The sequence below is a fragment of the Meleagris gallopavo genome, chromosome 2 (assembly GCF_905368555.1).
Source record: "Meleagris gallopavo chromosome 2, MGAL_WU_HG_1.1, whole genome shotgun sequence".
Taxonomy (NCBI): Eukaryota; Metazoa; Chordata; class Aves; order Galliformes; family Phasianidae; genus Meleagris; species Meleagris gallopavo.
In genome coordinates this window covers 1,583,866-1,607,667 of record NC_139405.1, presented here as the reverse complement: position 1 = coordinate 1,607,667, position 23,802 = coordinate 1,583,866, and the positions used below count along the sequence as shown (strand labels likewise).

The 23,802-nt window shown below is 37.9% G+C and overlaps 1 protein-coding gene across 2 annotated transcripts in view; it reads right to left on the bottom strand.

Annotated features, from left to right (window-relative positions):
* Positions 1–17,922, bottom strand: part of FANCL (FA complementation group L) — a 28,573-nt gene extending 10,651 nt beyond the window's left edge. Inside the window, exons 1-7 of one of the 2 annotated variants that reach the window (XM_010706359.4) lie at positions 17,764–17,922; positions 15,647–15,705; positions 14,704–14,764; positions 13,564–13,620; positions 12,442–12,539; positions 6,190–6,286; positions 1,462–1,530 (exon numbers count right to left, since the gene is read on the bottom strand). In XM_010706359.4, coding sequence (XP_010704661.3) covers positions 1,462–1,530; positions 6,190–6,286; positions 12,442–12,539; positions 13,564–13,620; positions 14,704–14,764; positions 15,647–15,705; positions 17,764–17,868 — 546 coding nt within the window. In that variant the 5' untranslated portion in view covers positions 17,869–17,922. The remainder of the gene's footprint in view (positions 1–1,461; positions 1,531–6,189; positions 6,287–12,441; positions 12,540–13,563; positions 13,621–14,703; positions 14,765–15,646; positions 15,706–17,763) is intronic. The other variant, XM_010706358.4, reaches the window with a different exon arrangement.
* Positions 17,923–23,802: the final 5,880 nt, after the last annotated feature.

Genomic DNA, 23,802 nt, shown 5'->3' with positions numbered 1-23,802 from the left:
AGTGCAGGAGATTATCTGCAGCTGAAATCAGTCTCCTATGATTTCAAAACAGCCCTCAGTTACATACATACATCTATTGCTTGTATTTTCAACCACCCCTTAGTAATTCTAACTGTAAGAAATTTAAGATTCCAGGCACTGGAGCGTCATATTTTTTAAGATTATATTTTTACTTTCCTGTAGAGTCATATTTGCTCACATCTTTTAACTTGTCTAAGCAGGTTGCTTTTGTTATGTTATTCAAGTGCATCGTATTAAAACCTAAGTCCAGCTGGTAGCCTTATAATTACTAAGAGTACATTTGGAGCAGCTACACCTGTCAAGGATATTTGAAATGCTTTTAATTAGAGGTAACATACATTGCAATGACATAAAAATCAAGAAAATAATATTAGAACTGTAGATAACTCCAGAGGCAAGAAACAGCATTTGAAATCCTGCCTGTAATATTAGGAAAACATATCAGTACCACATATTAGTAAAATTTAAGAAGAAAAATAGTACCTATTCAGATTGTTCAAAACTGTACCAGGGAATCAAAAACTAAAATTACACACGAAAATGAACACAGTTTTTATTTGCAGTGGTTCGTTCTTGAAGTTACTTCCTCAGGCTCTCAAACTGGATTTAAGGTGATGTGCAGAACCTCAAGCTCTGCATCTCATCTGAAAAATCATTCTGATGCAATCATTTGGTTACCTCCCCTACACAAATTTAGTAGTGTCAAAATAAGCCTTATGGATGGGCAGAAATCATTGCAGGAGTTACAATTATGAAATGCTATCTGTCACTTGTGCAAAATCTGTTTTTCTGAATTAAATGACATCAAATCTCAACTATTTTCTAGAGATAATTCACATTAACTTGCTTCTAAAGTGGTCACTCCTAAATCCATTTAATCAAGGACGCATGCTCCATTAAGGGAGAGCGAGAGACAAAATAAAGCAAGAAACTAAAAGACAACAGCTTCCATTGACAACTGTTAAATTACAAAATTTGAGTTCTCTTAAGTATTTTCTTGGTCTTTTGGTTACAAATGAAGTTTCATTTTGCTGTGGAAATCATTCAGGATAACAAACTGAGATTTCTCTTGGTTGTTGTACCTATTGGTATAGCTGCCACCTTTTGAGGGTGGTGCTTCTCTGCATGAAAAACTTACTGCGCATATCATTTCCTAATATTTCTAAAGGCTCCAAGTTCCACCTGTACATACAGCTTAAGAGAAAAGCAGTATGAGTGCAAAGCAATCAACACACAAAGTATACAGACATGAAAGGAAAACATTAAAAATAATCTCATAAGGAATGCAAAGTTCAAACAGAAGCAGGTCTGTAAGTAAAAAGCACACAGTTTTAACACTTGAGTTAAAAATGAAGTCCAGTGCATCATTGCCACCTACCTTCATATGTCTTTGTTATTAAAAAAAGGAAAACAACAAAAATAACAGGTACATGTGTTTACCTGTGGCATCCAAGAAATGGCAAACTGAGCAGGAAAATCCACAATGCAGTCTGGTGGTTCAGTAGGATACTGAGGGAGAGAAAAAAATATATATATATATATAGTTCTGGTTTTGGTAGTTTTTTTTTTTTTTTTAAATATGATTAAAGTCAGATTGTTACTCAGCTGCCAAATTCGATAATGAAATATAAGCACTTCATGCATCTTGAGAACTTGGCTCTCAAAGGAAAAATATGGAAGGCATTTTCAGAAATACTTATAAATGTTAATTATCATTTAAAGAAGAAATCTACACGTAAAGTGTTCTTATGTATCAGGTTTTGAAAAAGGCAGGAGGATCATAGCTTCCTGTGCTCAGTTTTCACATAGGCAAATCAAAAAAGAACTTCAAAAACAGATCACATAAAAAAATAGAAAATATTTCTTGGCAACTTGATGGCATCTGCTGAACAGAAGCATTACCCTTGCTCCTCAATTGCCTGTAGTGGATACAAAAGTTTAAAACAAAAACAACAAAACAGAAAAACTTCCCTGAGGCAAGGATTAATTTTCAATTGAACCAGAATATTTGCTGAGATTGGAAGTGCTTTTTGTTTTGAAACTTAAAACAATCAAAGCAATCGTGAAGACAAAATTAAAACTAACAGCTATTCTCTCCACCTGCCCCCAGATTAAAAGGTATCAATTAGGAAGAAAAGATATATTTAAAAAATTGACTGTTTTTTGATAAAAAAGGCATTGACCATTCATTACACTTGTTAAAATTCTGCAGCTCAGCTTCCCACTCTGAGATCTGTGGAGAAAAAAATGTATTCTCTGAAAAATAAAGCAGTGAAAGAAAAAAGCCCACTTCATTACAGATTAACACCTATCCAAAATTTTATTCACCTGAGAAGTTGCACAGGACTAAAGGAGGCAACATTCCCAGTTCAGCCAGTGACATACCAAGAGGTATTACAGAAGTTGTATTAGTATTGCATAAACTGCTAATACAAAAAACATTTCAGAAAACCTTACTTGAGGAGACATTAAAAAAAAGGTCCCAACTTCCTCCCTGAATTAAAGACAGAGATGTGAAGCTTAACTATGCTGCTTCCCACAACCATCCTGCACTCATAATAAACCCCCCCACACAGATATCATCATTTACATCATCTAGCAATCAATGTATTTTTTTTTTCTTTTAAAGTGCCTTTGCATCATATAGAGTGTAATTCTATAGGAACTGGTTCCCAATTGATCTTTGTAAAAAGAGCAAAACAATAAAAGGTATAGCTTTCTAGAGCATCCATTCTGCACTGCCTTGATTTTAATAATGAAGTGGATTTATGTATTTCACAGAAATCTGTTTAAACTTGCACTTTTTAGTAGTTTCTGTCAGATACCCACTTCCTGAAGACAACTTCTACAACTTGAGTACTGTGTGATTTGCTATTTTATCAAACTGGAGGCAGACAAGCTAAAAAACTGCAAGAGAGCAAGAGAACAAACAACTAATTTGGACAGGAGGCAGTTACAGTTTAGAGAAGTATACCCACAAAAGCTGTCACCGTTTCTTTTACTGTAGCGTTAGCATTATTTTTCATGAAATGCTTTAATACTTGCATAAAAATAAAGTTGTTTTCAATGTATAAAATCTTGCCTAAAACAAACAGATCAGTTTCTGTGTGGGATTCATTTTAGGACTGCCCTGGTTAAATATCAGCAGCATTAACCAATTAGGTGCTTATTTTCTTGGTAAGTAAATCCACTTTATGCATTCTTTTGTACGTTGCCTTTGAACAAGTGGTTGCAAACAGATCCTACAAACATTATTTAAAAAAAATAAATAAATTACCTTATCTCTTTAATGCTTTTCAACCTTGCAGGGTGAAATCCTGTATAAAGTAATGAGTGATTCTGCCTGAGATAGTATTTTACAGTGCTATCCCACAGCACATCAGCAGCATCATATACAATCAGATTGGTACCTTAGAAATCCTACTTTTCAGAAGAATTTAAGCAATTGCTAGAGCAAAGATTTATGTACCGTATTTTGCGCATGCAGCTGATGTTATCTAGAAAAAGCATTTTCAATAACCCTCGCCAAATCATTCACTTAATTACTGTCAAAGCATCTTGTTTACTACATGGCATGCAAATTATTGCAGCAGCTATTAGAGTTCTTGGGATCTGAAATGGCAAGCACCCAACCCACTTCCAAGAATTGAAATATATGAGTTTCTCATGTAATACAACATGAAATCTGAAAAATAAAACCTAATGTATTTCATTTTATACCTTGCAAAGACACACATTTGGCTTTCAGAAACCTTCTAGCTCGTTTATTAAATTGTGAGTGGAAAAAATTTCCTGCATCAGGCATTTTCAGGCAAACTAAACTGAAAACTATTTCACAAAATGTAATCTGAGCATTAAACAATGCATCCTCTTATGAGGATAGTCCTAATAATTTACACAAGTCAGCACTGTGTAGCACTGGATTGCACAAAGACACCAATGACATGATACTCCCGATCCTTCCAGATTTCATTTGATTGCCCCAAGTTTCCCATGTGCTTCATAAGCGTAGATTATAGAGAGCAATCATTTTTACAAGAGCAATTCCTAATACAAAGAACATTAATCCAAGAATAAGCGAAAACATTTCACAGAATCACAGAATTGTAGGGGTTGGAAGGGGCCTCTAGAGATCATCGAGACCAACCCCCCTGCCAAAGCAGGTTCCCTACACCAGGTCGCACAGGTGACAAACTGTTTGACAAACTGTTACAGAGAAGTCCTCAAAAATACATCCAAACCATTAAGGATGGTAGTGAAGGAATATTTAGAGGATTATTTGAATACACAATGTAACTTCATGAAGAATAATTTTCTGAACCACTTGTAGAAGTATTCCATCCTGAAGTCATTCTCGGCGTGCTTATTAACTCATCTCAGTGCATGGCATCTGCAAGGACAAGGCTGAACCAACCACTCTGCCACAGCACAGACAAGAGCCAGCAACATATGCTCAGGGGAGAGGTTTAACTCTCAAACTAACCACAGTCAAATAAATAGCATAACAACAATAAGCATAATTGAATTAAAGCATGTTACCAAAAGAAATCTCTTAAAAAGCACAGTCTTCTCAAATATCTGAAATATGTATATAAAGGAAAATCAAACCCTTGTGTCAGCAACATTTCACATATAAATTTTCTCTGTGGCAACTTTAAATGCCAGACAGTTTCAAAAGGACAAACAATTGATCCTTTCATCACAAAAATCACTTGAAAAGAAAAATTTGATGATTACTTTTCACAGCAGACAATTTAGATAACCTAGTCTTTTTATTACACCGCATCTTTAGTTGATAGAAGGTGCTTTCTTCTGCTATCAGGAGCCTCAACCACACACATTTCATTACTATAAAGAAATGCACAACTTTTCAGAAGGACAGAAAATGGGTAAGCTTGATTCCGGTCATGGAAGTGAAACAGAACCAGCCAATGCAGAAGGGTAACGTTGTTTGACCAGTTTTATCAGGTGCTTGAGTTTTACAGTTAAAAGTGCTTTACTTCAATCTCCATAAGCTGAAGAAAAAGCTTAGGGGCAACAGGCTGCATGCATTTCACTTCTAATGCCATACTAAGCATATGGATAGCAGCTTCCTTATAAACAATGACAATACAGTCAGGTTCTTGCACACTAAATAGCCCATAATTTTACCTCTTGATATTCCCCCCCCCCAAAGTGTATTTAACAACCAAATGACTAGCAAATTAATTATTTGTTCATTACTGTGTGTACAAACACATGCATATATATTTAGAGCACTTTTATTATTTTTTGAAAATCTATGTTGATAACCACCATTCCCTGACAGTTCTTTATTGTGTCCTGTGAGGTAATAATTTGCCTTACATAAAACTAAAAAAATCCTGCATTTCTATTTCTTAAAGAATACAGGAAGTTTCTGAGGATGAAATTTAGTTTCACAGTACAGTGCCCAGTTCTTATTCCTTCAAGATTATTATTCCAGATGATGGACCAACGATAGTTTCCAAATCCACTTTTACCCATAAGCTGATTTTCTGAAGGTAGCAGCTATGACCATACAATTGTCATCACACAGCCTACCAGGATCTTCATAGATTCTGATAGGAGATTCATGTCTTAAAATAAGAAATTCTACAAAGAAGTATTACAGTTTGAGTTCAGGTCTATGTATTAGGAAGAATTAAAACTTTCCTGCTTCCATACATGCCACAGTATGGTTTTTTTGTTGTTGTTTTGCTTTCTAAATGCTTAAGAATGTCAATTCTGCAGTCAGTCTGCCATAAATCTTTACAGCTCAAACAGTAAGACTTGCCACAGAAGCTACATAACATCCTCTAATTCCTGTTATGTTTAGTCTCTGGACTGAGTGATAATGTATGGAAGTCTCTAAAATAGCTTTATCTATGAGAAGGTAAAATAATTGCAGCATCACAAAGTGTTTCTCATGTGATGTGCAGCCTCACGTGAGATCCTTACAGGTAACAATAACATATTAGGAATTTTCATTGAAGTTCAAGTCTGAAAATTCTGCATTTTACAAAACAATTTCTAAAAAACAAACCACCAAAAACCAGATTATTTTGCACAACAGACATGCTATCAGAGCAACTCCCTAAAATCCTTACAAATTAGAAAATCCATCTTTTTCATGGAAATGTTGAAGTATTTTCCCCCATATAAATTCACCTTTGCGTTTAACTTCAGAGTGATCAGATGTTGTCGACCACGAGAGTCTTCAGCTTTCAGCTTGACTGTGGTGAGACCAGTATCCACATACACAACTCTACAAGAGAAAAGAAAGCTGTAGTGGGATTTCAAGAACTACAGTTTGAAAGATCTGCGATACTCTTATTAGTCTGTTACAAATATTAATCAGGGCAAGTCTGATATGCCAAGCATTCCATCTCTTCTGGATTTACTGCTGTTAATACACCAGCCTACTGCTTAATGCAGTCATACATCTTTGGGTTATTTACAGTGTGTGTCAAGGCTCACGCTGTGGTCAGTGAGCGCTATGTTTCAGTTTTCCATCACTGGAACCTTTGACACACACAGCATGTTCCTGTCAGCCTCTACTTATGTACACATTAAACTTCCTGTCAAATCTTTGATCCATTTCTGCAGTTTCTTACACCATGAGACTTTTATGCTCCTGATTTGCTTTTGTCTTCAATGAAGCTCTCTCTTGTTATCAATAATATTAGTTTTGAAAATTCGGTGGCTATTGGTTCACATTCTGAAATTGATTTTTCACAAAAAGCAGTTCTACAGCAGGTACAAAATGAGTTGTTTACAATGATTCACCTTTGTTTCATGACAGTTTCACACAGTATAAACGCACTCGAGCAAGTAGAAAGTACATACTAAACATAAAGAAGTTCTAATACAAAATCTTTTTAAGACGTTACTGATCTCTACTTCCCTAAACAAAGATGAATGAAATTATGAAACGCATTGTTCTACCAAAGTATGTCCTACTGAGAGGCTTCAGCAGCTGCCAAAAAGGTTGAGACTTACCCATATACTCAACAGAGAACTATGTGAATATTTTGACATTATTACTGTATCATTTGCGTGTGATGATAAAAAAAGCAGTCCACAATTGTTGCACAAACTTATCACCTAGACTGATGGAAAACTCCATCAGAGCTCAAAGCAAGTATCTGCTAGCCAACCTAAGTCACATTTCCTATATTGATACATACTAGCCCAGTCACTCTAGCCAGCACACTGGAAAAAATGTTTCTCTTTCAAGAGCAAATAGATACACAGTTGTAGAAGTCTACATAGGAAAAAGTAGAGCTACACATTCCTAGCAGGAGGTGAAAGGAACAAAGTGATCTCCGTAATCACGCGTGAAAAATAAGGTTGGAAAAAGTAGTAGTGCTAGTGAGTACTGAAAAAGACATTATTTCACATTTAATGCTGGATAATTTAAAGCAATATTACACTGGCCTACAAATTTCTGGGAATATTTTGCCACTCCTCTAGAACAGTTTAAAGAAATAGAAGTCTTGATGAAAATGTAGTCAATTAAATTCCGTTTACTTAGAGAACATGACAGCATTTCTCCTCCAATAAGAATGATCACTGCTCACACCTCATTCTAACTTTACCTCAAAATTATATTACACATTTTTATAAAGATAAGAAATTACTTACAACCCAGGCCTCCATCTACTGTTGCAGATGGAGTTGAAGAATGCCCAGAATGAAAATTCATTGCTGGTCTTCCTTTTTCTCAACAGAACGTAAAAAGCAATAAACTGCCTCTAGGGGATGAAGGAGGATTCAATTTTCCATTTAAGATAAAAGAAAAGAACTCAGTAGCTTACTGGCTATTCATTCTGTAACATCATTCTACCAGTCTCTGGAAAAAAAAATAAAAATGAAGAAGTGAGTTCTGTACAACTGGGGGAAGTCGGACAACTCTGTAAAAGCCATATGAACTTCTTCATACGACCTCACAATAGAAGAAGGAAGTTTAGATAGGTGATATTTCAGCTATATAAACCTTTATCCTTCAGTGGGCTCCATCATTTCTTCACATATAAAAGAATGGAATGATCATGAAGATGGAAAGCTCCAAAGCACTGTAATTCAGCATAATGCACAAATGACATTTCATCGAGGCACACAGCAGGGCCGAATTCCTTGGAAAGGAAAAGGCAACTGAAGATACATTCCACAAAACAACTTGGCAAGTATCAAGCAGAAGTCAAGACTGTATTGAGATCTGGGATAACTGGGATTGTGACTCACATTGTGGACTCAAGAGACGTAAGCAACTTTTTTCCACAGAATTGCAGGAGTGGGAAGGGACGTCTAGAGGTCATCAAGCTCAACCTCCCTACTAAAGCAGGTTCCTTACTGCAGGTCTCACAGATAGGTGTCCAGATGGGTCCTAAATACCTCCATAGAAGGAGATTCCACAACCTTCTTGGGCAGCCTGTTCCAGTGCTTCATCACCCTTAGTGTAAGTAATTTCTTACTCATATTTATGTGGAACTTCCTATGTTCCAGTTTTGGGCCATTACTCCTTGTCCTATAACTACACGCTACTGAAAAAGAGTCTGGTCTTGTCAAATTGCCTCCTACACTTCAGATATTTATAAACGCTGATCAGACCCCCTCTCAGCCTTTTCTTCTCCAGGCTGAACAGTTGCAGATCTCTCAGCCTTTCCTCACATGGGAAATGTTCCAGGCTTTTTATCATCTTTGTCACCCTGTGCTCTGCAGAGCTATTCTCCAGCAAGCCATCCCCTAACCTGTACTGATGCATGTTGTTATTCCTCCACAAGTGCAGGACTCTACACTTGCTTCCTTGAACTTTCCTTCCCACCCAAATCTCCAGCCTGCTCAGGTCCCACTGAATGGCAGCACTGCCTTCTGGCATGTCTACCACTTCTCCCAGCTTCATACATCAGCAAACTTGCTGAGAGTGGACTCTGTCCTGTCATTCAGGTCACCAAAGACATTGAATAAGACCATATCCGGCACTGACCATTGGGGAACACAGGCCTCTTAGCCTCCATCTAGACTACACCACTGATCACAACCCTCTGAACTCTGCCAGTCAGCCAGTTCTCAACCCACCTCACTGCCCACTCGTCTATCTTACACTTTCTAAGTTTCATTACAAGGACATTGTGGGAGACAGTGTCAAACACCTTGCTGTAGTCAAGGAACACAACACACACTGCTCTCCCCCCATCTACCCACTGATGACAACGTAGAAGGCAACCACTGTGGTTAAGCACAATTTGGAGATGTCATCCACACAAGGGTGATGAGTCTTACAGAGGTTTAATAGTCAATAAGCTACCTACCTGAAGCATTTTTACTAACTCAACTAGTCAGATAACACTAGAAAAATCTTTCATTTATTTTACTACTTTCCCATCTCAGCAAACTAATTTGTGCCAGTTTCTTCATCTTCTTGAAGTTGTATGAGTAACTTCCTTTGAACTCTCCAGCTTCAAGAAGGAGAGCAGTTGCTACAGGAAATTCAGTGAAACTTTAGAACCTATTGAAATGTGATCTTTGTGAACAAGTATTTGAATATGAAAGAATGTGTACTCCACACTAAAATTAGGTCAAAAAAATAAAGCTTCCATTATAATAGAGAAAGTGATTATATCTAATGGCAGCCTGCCCATTTACAATATTCATTACTGGTTTTACTCTCCGTGGTTGAAGAGGAAAGAGGCATAAGATCATTTCAAGTAACGTCTACAATTTGTTTTTGAGAAACTCCACATATTCCTTAGATAAGTTATTTGAATACACTGAACTCCTGCCATCCCTAAAAGCTTCTTAGCTCACTTTAGAGATAAGGGACTATACCCTATTGTTTAGATTCTCTTTCAAATAAGAAAATTTTTCAGTTGGATTTGGATGCATTCAGATATGGATTGGATGGAGCATGGCCCAAAAATCTTACTGAGAAAAAGTCCACAACAAGCCAGTTTTTGAGGGGGGGGAGGGGGGAAAAAGACAAAGACTAATACTGATAAATAAAGCCAGACGTCACAAGGTGTGAGCATTTAATTGAAGTTTTCTGGCAGTAAGAAGGCCTAGTTTTCTGCTAGAAGACCGTACCAACATGTTTTTAATATGCAAGTACACATCTCTTGCAGCCCAAAACCAGTTTAAGTTAAGTGGCCTTCTCTGTAGTTCATTATATTTTTAATTAGAGGAGGAACTTGCTAGTACACTCAAATTATCAACTCACTGTAAAGCAGATATGATCCCTTATGTACAGCCCAGTCCTTTTAATAACTGACTCTCCACTTCCCAGACTGAATAGCAACCGTAACACATTAATCAAGAGATCCATGTCTACAAAATTACTTGACTACACTGGACAAAAGCACAGCCTAAGTTGTTTGTCCACACAAAAACCAATTTTACCTAGAAAATGAGGCAAATTCTGCCTTAGAAGCATGCTCTCTGATAAAACACTGATGTGTTTTTTCAGTAAACCACTGAATATTTTATATTTATAGCAAGAGAGAAGTACTCCTCTCTTTGAGATAAGCTACTAAAATGTATTTCAGGAGTGTACTATGCTTAGTGACATACAATTTACAAATATATTTATAATTGAAAGTATATGGAATTATATATAACTGTATTTCTCAAGTATATTTAGTTTGGGTCAGTGTGTTTTGCTTGCGTGAGCTTCTTGAAGGTTTTTTTTGAGGGTACAGGGGGGAAGGCAGGGGAGGGAGGAAGAGTGTTGAGCTGGAAGTTGGCATGATTCAGAATGTAGTCCCTATGTGTTTAGGAATTCTTAACAAATATTCTCAGACCTGCTTGAAGAGTGTGCCATCAGCTGTACCCACCAGCTACATACTTAATAATGGAAATCACTGAAAACACCGTAGCTGATTTAAGAAGGACGTTTTAAAGAGGAGGTCTTCAAAGCAAATTCCCACTTAATGTTAATTATATATTACTTATTCATACACAAAAGTGAGAAAACTTAGGACTAATCCTCAATGTAAGTCTCTAGAAAAAAAACATTACTTCATGTGGTGAACTAAACATATTAAATTATCAGCCAAGATTAAGAAAAAAAAAAAGTAGATTTGCTATTCTGAAAGTTCCAAACGCAGACTTCCTGTTTCAAACTTTTGTTTTAGAAAACCTAAAATATAGCTTCTCATTCAAAACTCTTCAATCTTTCATCTTTGCCCCTTGAAAGAAGGCACTCAAATTAATTGCATGCTATCAGTAAAATTAAACATAGTCTACAAATTTATTTTCTCTGTGCCTCCACAGAAATAACTGCCTTCATCTCCATAAAGGTTACCTACATATAAATCATTCCAAGCTCTCTGCTGGAGGATTAAATTATTTGATATCAGAGAACTTGCTAATAGTGGCATATGATGGCAGGTAAAGCCTTCCCAGAAGTCTGCAAATCAGGAAGCACTGCAGATTCCTGAAACATTTCTGCACAGACATTGAGTATTTGATCACAACCCTGCGTTCCTTCATTTTTATAAGAGGAGATCCATGACTTCCTCTGAACAACTTCAATTTGACACTCCTCCAATCAGCTCATCTGAAGGCATACTGGATTGTGAATAAATATGATCTGTTTGGACACATCCAATATCCTAACAAATAAGCTCCCAGATGCAGCTACGTGTACTTTTCTTTCCTCAACAAAGATAAGTATCTTTTATGATTCACTACTATTTTACTTCCCTGAGAAGACCACCTGAATTTCATTCCCTATTTGATAGATACTCATTTTATACAACCCCATGAAATCCTGTACTCAGGTGCACTAAGCCAACCTGACCAGGTAACACAGCTTATCCTCTCCTTGTGCAGCAACCAATCCCTTCAAAAGTAACACCCCAAACATGGTCTCCCTGCACAGCTGAGTCAAGAAAACATACCAGATGCCTTTCATTAGCCCTCATCTTTGTTTAAACCACCTGGGGAGCCAGAAACATAATCAATTTCTCTAGTTTCTCAAGGGCTGATTGTTCTGGAATAACAAATTCCCAAAATCTCTTCTACACTTTTTTAGTTTTGTAAAGAACCACCATCATGAAGTCAGTTATAATTATATAACTCACTGCATGACTGAAATAGTAAAAAAAAAAAAAAAAAAATCACCTGTAAATATAGTATTGTTTACTATGCCAATAGTTTATAGGTCAAAGAATTGATTGGTTACTAGTACAATCTCAACCCCCAGCTCAGTTATCCAATACTGAAAATGTGTCTTCAGCTGAAGCAGGGTTTTGTTTTGATTTTTTTTCATCCCTTTTTTTCTTTTTTAAAGAAAAAAAAAAGCAGAAGTCTATGTTAAAACAAAAGGCTTCTGAACAGGATAAATTAACAAGTTATATGTGAAATCAACACCTAATACATATGTATGAGAGGGTCCCCTACTAGGTAACAAAATAAACATACTTATTCCAACCCAATATTTCTAGATCTCTGACAAGACAGGAGTAGTATTCTGGTGGCCATGGTACATGCAGCTCTTGTGTATTCTTCAAAGCAATTTCCTGTTTAAAAGAAAGTTAAAAACATCATTAAGAAAGACTTCAATATTTTTGCATCTACTTAGTTATGTGATTTTTGCAATTCATTCAAAATATTAAACTTATGTAAAATTAACTGTACACTGCGTTTGTTTTGTTATAGCCTCCAGCTAAAGCAGACAAAAGCTGTTTGGTAAATTACTTCAGATACTGCTAATGAAAACATCTGCAATTTAAAAAAAAACACAGATGTTGACAACAGTCTTCAGATGCAAATATCAAATGTGCCTCTTTTTCATCTAATAAATTTGAAGCCAAGCATCTTGTCTGAAAGAACATTTCAAAAGAAGGTTCCGTGAAGCCCACAGCTGCCTTCTGAGCATCACAGCCACATAAGAAAATATTAAATCCCTCATATAAGACCACATACTTTCAATCAAAAAGTAATCAATGTCTCAGTTTTAATACAATAGGATCCCAGAGTTTGTGTACAGGTACTCATCAGGCAGGTGCCTCAAAAGTTCTATGAAAAACTTAATACCAAATTACAGAGAAAAACAACAGAAAAGAAAAAACAAACACAAAGCCATGTGCTGCACACCTTAGTGTTGCACTACTTGGACTTGAAAAGCATACTTAAAATTTTGCTCATATGGTCATATGAAGTGAGATCTGTCTCCAAAACTGCAGTAATGATGAATGATCACTTTCAAGTGCTGCTATCAACGTCACTCAGCCTCAGAGCTTTGTACTTGACAGATGTGGAAGACATTACAGAAGCAGCATTAACAGCAAGGATTTTTTCATTATTATTAAAACTTAATTCTATACTGAGATGCACAATGAAAGTGGATAGTCAAACTGAAAAAAAAGTGTTCCAACAGGATACAGTGAAAAAGTGAAAACACCTTGAGCAATCCACTGATACTGTGTAATATTTTTCCTTGTATGTTTATCTCCTTTAAAAAAAAGGAAACAAAACACCACAGCAACAACAACAAAAGAGAAAAAGCACTAGCATTGATATTCTGGATATTATGCCACTTACCAAAATAGTTTTCAACTCCACCACAAAACTGACAAGATCTGGACAACTGTGCAACCTCTGGAAGGAACAGAGCATCATTTTCATATCATAACATTTAGTGGTAAATAATTCCAGTCTAAATAGCTACTGTTCTGGTGTTATCAAGCCACTAACAAGAAAAAAAAATAAAATAAAATTAAAAAAAAAATCAACACATAAAATTTTAAATACCACAATTAAAAAAAACAAGTCTCCAGTTCAGGGAACCTTAGTGAAAATTAACTACCATCTTTGTCAAATAGCATCACATAACACATTTACATAGTTTGTTAAGACTTTATACTTCATGCATTTATCTGTATTTAGGAAGATTTTTATGGACCCTTCAGTTTCTACCACAGAGAAGAGATGCTTTTGAATTACTCAAAACGTTTTCAGTTCAATTTTCTTTAAGAACTCTCAGGAACCATCTACTTCCAGATACCGTACACTTTAAAGGATCCTTGTTTGTCATCTGATGCAGCACATATTTATATTCCTGTTTCTGTAGCTCTGTAACTTCAGATACTCCAAAGCTGCAACTCGTGTTCTGCAAAGCAGCACAAAGTCTGAGAGATGCAATTTGCAGGTTTGGCAGATGTCTCCTTAAAATATCCTCCATGGCTGGAGGGCAGTTATATCCTTGCTCTAAAAGTTTCTTCAGGACAGGAAGGTTTAACTTAGATTTCTTGACTGCCCACAACAGAGAATGAGCTACATAAATCAGTAACGTCTGTGATTTTTTCCTTTATGCATTATGGACTATTTATTATATATACAGAGAGAGAAATTAAGGAAAATGTAAGATGGCAGCTGTAATTTATTACAAGTTGTTCTAACTGAACCTTCAAAAATGAACAAAAGGAAAACAAACAAACAAACAGCCTCACTCCAAACCTTGAATAAAAAGCGACTACTTTCTAAATCCAATCCATCTCACCTCACAGTAGTCTGCAAATACTCAAGCATTTCAAAATAGCACATCTTGGCAACAAAGTGAACTTAGGATTCTTTAACACTTTCAGAATAAGCGTGAGTAAAAGTTTCACAAATCATACACACACACTTAACAGAATCATTATACACAGACATTTAGCAGAAATGGTTTTAAAAGTAGCATACCTGTTTCAAAATATGCCGATATCCATGAAGTATCTTCTTCAGGTGCCAGCTACACTCTATCCTGGACAAACAGTACTTTGTATTCATTTTAAATTCATACTACATGATTTTGAGAAAGGATCACAAAGTTTGGTGCCAAGAACATAAAAGTTTTCCTTCAAAAGCAACGAAGGAATTAAACAATACTTCAAATTTCTTTCAGATTTCATATTCAAATACATTTCAAATTTTCAAATGTCACTATCCACAGCCCATTAGAAATTAAGCCTCTTCTTTTGCTGAAAGCAACATAATTCTTTCAAGCTAATATGACTTCATTAAGAAAATACCAGTATTTTGAAACTCAAGCCTGAAAATGTCAGTTACTTATAATGCCGTTTTAACCATCTGACCTAGAATGTAAAAGCTACCTAACATCACTTGTTCACAGTTTACAGCAGGTAGAAGCATAGAATAGAATGCCAAGAACTAATGCATAAATGCACACATACAGTACGTGCATATACCCAAATACCACTGTGATAAACAATTGCACCAATAAGAACAGGGCTTTTAAAGAGCAGCTCAGTAATAGTGTAGCATTTTTAATATCAATATATGATGCCTTTAATTTACAACTCTGAGCTGGATCTTCTGTTTTCCAAACGGTGACATATAAACAGTTTGATCTAAATGAACATTTTCTCAAGTACATTGACTTATATAAAAAATAGCCAATTAATTAAAAACAAAATATTTTGATACAGTCGATGTTTATTATCGTTGTTTATTAGCACAGATGCTGTATAATTTTGTTTCAAGGTTAAGTAGAAACCAGTAAAAATTTATTACCAATGCTCATAACTGGAAAAAGGTACCAATTAATACACATATTCATCACTGCTTTTATCAAATATGCTTGCTTACATACACTCACACATTTTTTTCCATATGATTATCTTACCTTGCATTTTTCAGTTGAGAATCTGTTGGTAGAAGTATCCGGATGTGGAAGTCTCTACCCTTGAAAATAAGCATTTAGTTAGTAAGAAGGCCAGCAAAGAAAAATTGTTTGATATTGTGGGCAATACTTCCTGAAAGTATTGACTGCTAAGCAAGAAAATTTCTCTTCTGTGACTTTCAAAAATATTATACAGAATTTCTTCATTTAGAAAAAAAATAAAAAGCAGTATGAGTAACAGGTAGGAATAATCCTGGTTTTAATTCTCAAGTTGAAATATTTTTTATTTCTGTAACTCACAGTATTCAATAAGAATGCTTTCAGTAGATCATATTTTATAAAGAAAAATAATACATTTAAAAAAGAAAAAAAGCATTACTCAGACCTAGACATGCCATAATCCAAATCATGCTGAAGTCTGTAAGAATGTCTTTTCAAATCAAGTAAGAGAGTAGACTTTTATTATAAAAGTACTGTGCTAAAAAGAACTTGGGCATTGATGTACAGAAGACTTCCAGCAACTTAGAAACCATAAACTCAAGTAGTCTCAACTATATTAACATACTCCTTCCCCCCATTGGTGCAGTCTTTATGAAGCAGCTCCTAAACACCATTCACTTCTATTTTTATTAATTGTCCCTATTCACGATCTTGCCCCGACATTCTTAAAGGATTATGCAAACAGAATTGAAATAAAGTTTTGTAAGACACCTCCCAGAAGTGGACAATTAACTTATCTCAAAACTTCAGATTCTCTTCCATCTCAGCACACCTTGAACTACAACCACAGATTCTGACATTTCTTCAGAAGAAAGGTAAGAACAACAGCAAATATCTTCTACTGATAAAACAACCAATTCTGTTTTGCCTTGACTCCAGCAAGGCTTTCAATACCATTTTCCATAACAGGCTCTCAGTGAGGTGGACTGAAAGCTGTTAAAGGTGCCAGGCTCTAAAGGTTGTGCGCAGCATGACAATGTCCAGATGGAAGCCATTGACTAAAGGCACACACAAGGGGTCAACACTACTAAACCCTCCTTATTGACCCAGGTGAGAGGACACCGCAGTCTCAGCAAGTCTGCGGAGGACAAAAGACTGGAGGAAGCAGCTGATGTGACGTGTACTGGTAATACCATGCACCAATGCACTAAGCAACTAGAGAGCAGTTCTGCAGAAAAGGCCCTGTCTGAGCCCAGTGGGCACAGAGCTGACCTTGAGCCAGTGGTACGCCCTTACAGCAAGGGAGGTGAAGTGCCTCTAATGCTACATTAGGCAGAGCTGCCAGCAGGCCCAGGGGCAATGCTTCCCCTCTGCTCAGGGGTGGTAAGGCGTTCCTTGAATGCAGTGGGACAGAGACACGCTGAAGTTAGGCCACGGAGAGCTATGAGGGTGATTTAAGGGTCTGAAGTACCTTGCCAGTACGTACAAATTCCTGACAAAGAGAAAAGAACACATGGTCAGACACACACCCAAGGGACAATAGGCAGTGGGTATAAGTTTAAATACTGGAAGCTTCATTTAAATGCAAGGAGGGGGAAGGAGGGGAAACAGAAAAACCACAAGAGACACATTTATCGATACTGTAGGTGGTCAAAGACTGGGTCTGGTTGCCTGAGAGGTCCTGGGGTTTCCATGCCTGGAGTTACCCAAAATCTGAACGCACACAGGCTTGAGCAGCCTGCCCTAAGTCACCCTGCCAAGGGGCTGCAGAGAGTCCTACCACATCTGCGATCTCCATCAGCAAAAACAAAGCGTCTGCCCCAAAGCGGAACACAGCCCACTGGAGCACCAACTGCTTCCAAACTCCTGCGAAATGAGCCTTTCAATGAGTTCGTAACTTCAGCCCTCGCTACACCGCAGCCCCAGCCTCGATCCCACAGCCGCATCAGGGAGCAGCCGCTCTCACGCCTTATTTGTCACGGCAGAGCCGGGCTGCGTTCCGGCACACAGAGCCGCAGCTCCGACAACACACGTTACAAAGCCGCGGCCGTAGCACGACACTCGCCCCGCCTCACACGGAGCCGGGCGCCTCCAGGCAGCGCGGCGGTCCCGCTGTGCCGGGCTCCGCTCAGAGCCCCTCACACAGCCGTCGAGCAGCGCCACGAGAGCGCAGCCGGTACCTGCGCGCTGACGAAGCCCTCGTAGGCCGTCCCCTCGCCGTTCTGAGGAAGCAGCAGCGGGCACTGGCGGAACAGAGATCCCCGAGCCGCCATGCCGCCGCGCATCCGCGGCCCGCCACCGTTCGAACCGTGCCGAGGCCCCGCCCGTCAGGCGGCGCATGCGCGGGAGGCGAAGGGGCGTTCCGTGCGTTGGCGCCGGGCTGCGCTGCCGTGCCCGCCCATCTCTGTCATTCGGCCGCTGCTTAAGGCGCGCGCTCTCCTTCCCGCGTCGGGACGTCCTGAGGAAGCGGGGCTGAAGAGAGCCCTCGAGTGGGGATCGTGATCTACAACCAGCGATACGGCGATAAGCAGTTTGCGGTCACTGTGCTTGGGGAAGTCTGGAAAATGAGTTTTAAATAAGCCTCGGAGGTTTATTATATGCAGGTTGCTCTGAAAGTAATGCCTCCTGTTTATTAACATGGAAATTACAACAAAGCGCATGATAACGCTGTTGATACACTGATCTCTCTGCTACAAGGCACACTTTTCCGACAGTCGCTATGGCTAGCAATGCATTTTCTCCAGCAATAAGCAAGAGCTCTTCGTTTTGTGGTGTGACAGCCGGGCATGGCTGTCTGGAACATGGCCACTGCACCATCCACCACCTCACTGTGCTCACATCCACTGTCTGATCTCCATCCTTGTTCAGCAAGTGTCAGTGAATGTCAGCAGTGCTGTTTTTTCTATCTGGAGGAATTCAATGACGCTCCTTTTCTTCTTAAGCACTTCCACGTCAGGTGCCGTTCTGTCACGGTGCCCCTCTGTCTCATGGCAACAAAATGTAATGGAATATTGGCAGAAAGGTTCAACTTCTACTACCACACAGACAACATCTGCCTCTGATGTTGTGGGCCATCGTAATAAATAAGGCATTATTTTTGGAGCATTCCTCATATATGTTTCAAGAGGCCCTAGAAACTTGCCTATAACTGAGGCTGCAGCATACCTTTAAAACAGTGCATTTCGAGCTGCAAAAAAGTGCAGATTTACAACAAATTTTCAGTGTTGCTGGGAAAGACATGTTCAGTTCCTTGTAAGAAGGTTGTCATCCTGATGTTGCTTTAGAGTGCCTTATCCAAAGCAAGATTCAAACCAAGAAAAGTTTTCGAGTTTAAAGCACTGACAGGCTTTAAATACCATTATGTTTTACCCGTGCTCATAGTTTCCTCCATAAAGTTGTTGATCACAGCAAGATGAGGTTTGACAGGTGTACTTCATAAGGCAAAGGAGTCCGGATTCAATTTTTCAGCCACAGGTCACCTTTATTAGGTTGATTACAACCATTGCTTGCCAGAAGAATCATAAGGCATGTTATTAATTATTTGTCCATTCAAATATGATTTTCAGGTAGTTACGAAGTCAGAAAATAAAAACATGAATAGACTGTCAAAATTCCCAGTATGGAGACTGAACTCTTGAAAGCAGTAATTTCTGAATATTCAATAGGCTAGATTTTGTTACTAAAGTTATCCCATAAAGTCAGAGACAGCAAGTACATTCACAAAAAAAAAAAGCAATTCATATGAAACCACTTAGTAACTTAAGAAAGTGACATTGTTTCCATGAATTATTTTTAAGTTTGATTCTTTATATATGAGGCTATTGTGAAATGCACCCTTAGAAAGAGTGCAGATGACGCCCAGTTGGAAGGAGGTGCCAATATGCCTGAGGGTAGGAAGGCCCTGCGGAGGGATCTAGACAGGCTGGATTGCTGGGCTGAGGCCAATGGGATGAAGTTCAACAAGTCCAAGTGCCAGGTCCTGCACTTTGGCCACAGCAGCTCCAGGCAATGCTACAGGCTTGGGACAGAGTAGCTGAAAGACTGCATAGAGGAAATGGACCTGGGGATATTGATCAGTGCTTGGCTGAACATGAGCCAGTAGTGTGCCCAGGTGGCCAAGAAGGCCAATGGCATCCTGGCTTGTATCAGAAATAGTGTTGCCAACAGGAGCAGGGAAGTGATCATCCCTCTGTACTCAGCTCTGGTGAGGCCGCACCTCAAGTGCTTCGTTCAGTTTTGGGCCCCTCACTGCAAGAAAGACATCCAGGCACTGGAGCATGTTCAGAGAAGGGCAATGAAGTGGTTGAGGAAGCTGGCATTTTTCAGTCTGGAGAAGTCTCAAGGGTGACCTTATCACTCTCTACAACATCCTGAAGGGAGGTTGTGGTGAGGTGGGGGTCGGGCTCTTCTCCTATGTAACTGGTGATAGGACTGGAGGGAATGGCCTCAAGTTGCTCCAGGGGAGATTCGGGTAGGATGTTGGGAAATACTTCTCCAAGAGAGTGGTCAGGTGCTGGAAAAGCTGCCCAAGGAGGTGATGGAGTCATTGACCCTGGAGGTGTTCAAGAAATGTTTAAATGTTGTACTGAGGGACATGGTTTAGTGGGAAATATTGGTGACAGGTGGACAGTTGGACTGAATGATCTTGGAGGCCTTTTCCAACCTTGGTGATTCTGTGATTCTAAGCAAATAATAGTGCATTATTCTTCACATTAGTCTCTCCAACATAAAACAATCAATTTAGAATTGCTAGTACCATTATTGCTGTCCTTCATCATAGCTCATTGTCATTTTATTCATCTTGCCCCTAAGAAATGACCTTTTCTGTGCATATTCCCACCTTTTTCCACAAGTCTCCAGAGTGACAGAATCTCATCCTAATCCCATTTCCATTTAGATGTTACAGAAAAGCATTGTAGACCTCAGATGAAATAAGTAATCATAATGGAAAGATAATAATATGTTTATGAAATCTGGATTTTATAATAGCAAATTGAAAAATTACAATAGTATTTCAAGCCACTGAAGGTCAATGTTACTAAGTGTGCAAGGCTGCCAATCAAATGTTTTCAAACATCATATTTTAATACATAACGTAACTATTTCACAGAGCACCTCTTTTCCGAAACACCTCCTCTTCTGCAGAGTAATCATAAATCTGATGGCCAAAGCAGTAGTTGTTTGTAAGGAAAAGCCACAGTAAAAAAAAAAAATTAGTGTATTTTATCTGTCTCTTAAGCAGAACTAAAACCACAGAACTTCACAGGCCTCTACAAACTGCACAATAGGCCACAGTGTAAGAATTCCAGTCCTAACAAATGCTTAAAAATGATATAAAGAGAGACTTCAATGAACAAAAGAATGCTTTGAATAGTATATAATGGTTCCTATTTTCACTGAAGTCAAATCAACTTGCTTATTCTTAAAAGCTACACCAGAAGTGTCAGTATCTTTATCTGATCAGAACACACTGATAAACAGTGAAACTGCCCTAGACTAACTAACTAAACTAATGTTTAAACCCTATTCTCAGCTAATTAAGGAGCTTCCCCCCATTTCCCCCCTAATCCCCCTACCCCACCAGATCTTCAGTTTTCTACTGCTTGAAAGCATAAATCCACAACTCAGCTGCACTAGCAGCCCTTGGGAGTACATAGACCTTTCTGTGATTAAACCATTGGGTCTTCTGAAAGAAGTTTTCTAGTACAATTGCTCCACCTGAACATCTGGCTCACTACTGCAAAAGTCAGTTATGTTCTTCCCTTCACCCAGCTCCCAGCCACACAGCCCCTCCTCGCTTCTCCCCTCTCTGGTTCCTGATCCATCTCCTTGTAAACTAGATCCATTTGTTTGTTGATCAAAAACTGATTGCTTTTTTCATGAATTCATTTTAGGCAAACGTGCCTTGCAGAAGCTGTGATGCAAGCACTAGAGCTGACATGAAGAAAGCAGCCATAACCCAAGCTACTATCTTTGGAAACAGTGAGATGTTAGATCAGTCACTAAGAAAAAGACAGTTGAGAACCACCGTGCTTCCATTCTACCGCAGTCCTCCCAGTCGACAACCTATTTTGGGCAGCTTATGCATATCCCCTCACCCTACCCACAGAATTTTTGCTAGAATATATTTCTTGGGGTTATTATGAAGTTGTCTTCCATTGCAATTTATTTCTGGCTACTTAAAACCATTTTGCACGGTTAGGTAAACACTGGATATTTTAAAAGGTTTCAGGTCTAGAGGGCTATCAAAGCTCACATTCGTGTTTGTACAATATCTTGGCACTCTGTTTGGCAAATGACCTTGTGAAATGACTGATGTATCAACGTTAATGCATGCACACAAAATAATTTCCATGTACAGATACTTTAAGCCCAATTACATCTTCCCAAATTTTGCAAATACTTCCTTTGCAATCAGTGGTATCAATGGAAGATGAAACTAATCCATAATTTATATGAATTCTAAAGACACAAAAATATGCACTTTATCTCTTTCAAACCTTGCAGAACTCAAACTCTTGGAGATCTTCCAAGCAGCCAGATGAAAGTTGCCTTTCAGAACCAGGGAACATACATTGTTAGAAATTCCAAAAGATGCTGGGCCAAAATCTGGCCTTGCTTTTGCACTGTCAAATGAGGATATTTCAATGGAGATGTGTATATATACACGTCCATGTCAACATAATAATGATAAATATGTTGCAAGGTAGGGTATAATGTTGTCATTCTCTTTCCTTTAAGCAGAATTCCTAAGAAAACCAAGCTGAAGATAAACAAAAGCACTGTCTTCCAGCTAGAAGTTTAATAACCTCCCAGTCATTTCGCAGACACTTCAAGATAGATTTGATCAAGATCAGAATCCTCAGATTTCATTGTAGCTGAATCAAAGCAAAACTGAGGTTGAAATGAACTATGTTACTAAATATCATTGTGTTCCTATTGTGTTACGATACGCTGTTATGACTGGCTGTCGTACCCCTAGTATCCAATTTAAATCAGTATTTTCTAGTGAAATGAGATATTATCCAAAATGAGGGAAGTAATGAAGACAAATCACAGGTAATAATTTGTTCTTTATTTTCAAGGCTTCCTCACACTCAGTTTATAAAAATAATTTTTTGACATGAAACTAAAGTTTTTCATACATTTCATGGATGCAAAAACAAAGGCTGTAAACTTATATCCATTTTTTGATAGCAATTTTGTATTCCCATATTGTTGGAAAGTGCAAAATACACAGACATTAGAACACTAATTTTTAGGATGCTGGAGTCAGAAAGATGAGTCACTGTTGCTTAGTATGTTACAAACATCTTTTATTCCTTTTGATTCTTGAACCTTTTGAAAGAGTTCCCTGAAAACTCACAGAAAATCGAGCCATTTTCTATGGATAGTAGTCTATAAATCCAGGCAAATCCATTCTTTTTCATAGAAAGGAAGTTGAATACTTGCTGTTCTGTCTAAACTTAAAGTTGTATGTGATCGGTGGCTTAGAAATTCATTGTATCTGCATATGTACCTCACAAAGAAAGGTAATGTTTGTCTAGATTACTTTGCAAGCCAGCAGATGCAACTCCAGTGATTTTATGCTAAGCAAAAAGTTTTCATTATCTGCTTTATTACATCCAACTTTATAATAGTTTAAGTAAATGCATAAGAGCACAGACTATAAAGTGGAGAGAATATTGTGCAGAAATTAAAAAGAAAAAAGAAAAATACATAATGTATGATGTAAAAAGCAACAGATAAAGAAAATTAAAAGGATTTTACTAGAGAAAAACAATTTCATTTTATTGTAAAGCTCTAAATGAATAAAATAAAGTCTTTGAATGTGAAGATGATTAAAAAGACAAAATCATTAGCTAGAGATATTTACAAGTTTAGACTTTCATTTTGATTGTAATTTTAATTAGCTGGACACTGAGGGGGGATGAAAATGAAAGCCTACATCATCTACTTACTCTTTAAATTGCATTCCACCTTAATTTTCTGCTCTTCAGTTCTTAATTTTCTCTATTTTTGTTCTAAGTAATCCAGTTATCGGAATAAAGTGATTTTCTCTCAGCCAGGTTTAACATTCAGTGTTTGAATCTGTGAAGCAAAAGTTCACCCCACTGCTTCAATTTTTATTCTTTCAATAGCAGAAAACTCTACAGGAAACTTTTCCACTCTTTTGTCTGTGCAGCAGGGTTCTTTATGTACACACGACAGCTACGTAG